Source organism: Austrofundulus limnaeus, unplaced genomic scaffold, assembly GCF_001266775.1.
Source record: "Austrofundulus limnaeus strain Quisiro unplaced genomic scaffold, Austrofundulus_limnaeus-1.0 Scaffold116, whole genome shotgun sequence".
In the NCBI taxonomy this organism is placed as follows: Eukaryota; Metazoa; Chordata; class Actinopteri; order Cyprinodontiformes; family Rivulidae; genus Austrofundulus; species Austrofundulus limnaeus.
In genome coordinates this window covers 1,057,950-1,060,225 of record NW_013952518.1, presented here as the reverse complement: position 1 = coordinate 1,060,225, position 2,276 = coordinate 1,057,950, and the positions used below count along the sequence as shown (strand labels likewise).

General features: G+C 36.5%; 1 protein-coding gene across 1 annotated transcript in view; it reads left to right on the top strand.

Moving 5' to 3' along the window:
* il17rel (interleukin 17 receptor E-like) overlaps positions 1–2,276 on the top strand; it is a 46,410-nt gene that overhangs the window by 41,106 nt on the left and 3,028 nt on the right. The window contains exons 14-15 of the mRNA XM_014014548.1: positions 1,038–1,092; positions 1,205–1,338. Of these exons, the coding sequence (XP_013870002.1) occupies positions 1,038–1,092; positions 1,205–1,338 (189 nt within the window). The remainder of the gene's footprint in view (positions 1–1,037; positions 1,093–1,204; positions 1,339–2,276) is intronic.

Here is a 2,276-nt window from a genome sequence, read left to right as displayed (position 1 = left end):
GTTTATTGCCAAATAATGAGCCAAATCTGTTCATGTTCTTTTTACATTTAAAGGTGCTACATATATGAAACATTTCAGCCTAGGTTTCTACCTTGTAAGCACAATAATGCAGTAATACATTACAATATTATATGTAAAATATGTGTTTACAAGACATTATTGTGCTTACAAGGTAGAAACCTAGGCTGAAATGTTTAATGTAGCAGCTTTAAATGTAACATGAACAGATTTGGCTCATTATTTGGCAATAAACAGGGCAGTTTTGTCTCTTTCTCATCCTTAATTAATATATATAAACACTTCTTAATAGTGTTTAAAGATAAATTAATAACCTATCTATAAAACATTTATAAGGGGAGCCTTAATGTAAAGTGGTACCAAAAAACTAATACTAGAACCAATAAAAACTAAACTAAACTAAAACTAAGCGTTAAAAATGCAATGACAACTAATTAAAAACTAGCAAATCCACTGTAAAAACTAATTAAAACTAACTGAATTAAAAGAAAAAAATCAAAATAAAACTAAACTATAGTGAAAAATCCAAAACTGTTATAACCTTGGTAAGCAGGGTAAATTTTGCAGGTGGTTGTATTTTGTAACCTTTGAGCAAGGCCAGATTCAGGAATGGGAGTAATTATGTGTAAGATCACTTATCTTTTTGTAATGGAGTCAATTATTTCCTGCGTGATGAAGGGTCAAGGTAACGTGCTTCTCGAAAACAAAGGAGTCTTTTTAGGTATATCGGGAATTTATTAGGGAAAGATGGTCAACACGTGTTCATCATTAGGTATAATGCAGTGGTTTTACTCAAGCAAGGTGGAATCTTTCCGTTGACCAAATTATCAAACCTATTTTCTCCACTTTAATCACCGGCCAGCAGCTCTGTCTTCTTTAAAGCACAAGGCTGTGAGTAAACGTAGATCAGCTCGGGCTGTACAAAGTTTCTAATGACTTGTTTCATTATTGCACATTGTTAAAGAACCGCTGCATAAAACACAGTTAATATGATATTTTTATATATWTWTTTTTTTCAGTTTTCTGTAGAATCCCAGTTCTGGATCCGGTGTCCCTTTGTGGACCGGCTCAAAGGTAAAGTGTTTTCCGTTGTGTGTTTATACTCATAAAAACAGGATTACACTATGAAGATAAGAGAGTTTCCATGTAACGCGGTGTGCAGCTGCTCACGATAAATATTTTCCAGCCTGGAACGTGGTCGCGACGAACCAACGAGGACACAAGGAGCTGCAGTTGGTGTCTCAGATCACGACAAGGTTTTCCCTGGGGCTGTGTGCCGACTCGGAGTGCGAGACCACCAAAACACACACGGTGCACGCGGTAGGTATCGCCCATCAGCCTCAGAGATTTAAGCAGTAATCATTGTCAGCGTGTGCACAACTAAAAGAGATTCTTTTTTTATGCTTAGAAATGCTGAATAATAATGACCTCTTGCTCTTTTGACTGAACTTTAATAGGGAACAAGGAAGTGTTTCTTTTTACGTTTTGTTTTCTCTTAGTTTGCAAAGGTAACAAAGCCTCACACATGTTGCTGTTATCAAAATCCGAGCAATAAAAGAAAAAAAAAAGACGACATCATCATTTAACATCATGTTAGAATGTGTCTGCCAACACACTGGCCAAAACGCATCGTGCAACAGGCTGCAGGAAGTCTTTCCGCCGTGACTTTGTTTTGTCAAAGCAGTCACCATTCAGACATCTTTCTCCTGAACTGTCACAGCTGATTTAACGAGATTTAGGTCCACCGAAAACGAGGGAATGGGGAAAATGCTGAGCGCTGAGTCACTCCGYCGACGTCGCAGCTGAAACTGGGTTGTCGAAACTACGAGTAGAAGAACAGTAGCCTAAAGGAGCGGAAAAGAAGCTAAAAATAACCCTAAAAGAAGAAAAACATAGCTCACAGCTAAAATAGCATAACACCACGTAAAAGCAGWAAAATACCAGCTGAAAATAACATAAAAAGACAAAAATACAGCAAGTATGAAGAAGCAGATTTCAAATAGATTAATGCTTTGGGGAAAAATGAACTTGATTATAATGTATGTCAAAAATGAATATTTTAGTAAATAAAGTTAAATAGTTTGACAATATAGAAGGTTACAGATCTCAAAGGTTTTTTTCATTCATTCATTCTTTATTCAAAAAATTTATTCATTTCATCAAAGTGCATCTTACCCCCCTGTGAAAAGAAAACTCTGCCCCAAGGCAAAATTTGAAAAATGCATCGAAGTGGGTAGGGGAGGAGGTGTGGGTAGGGG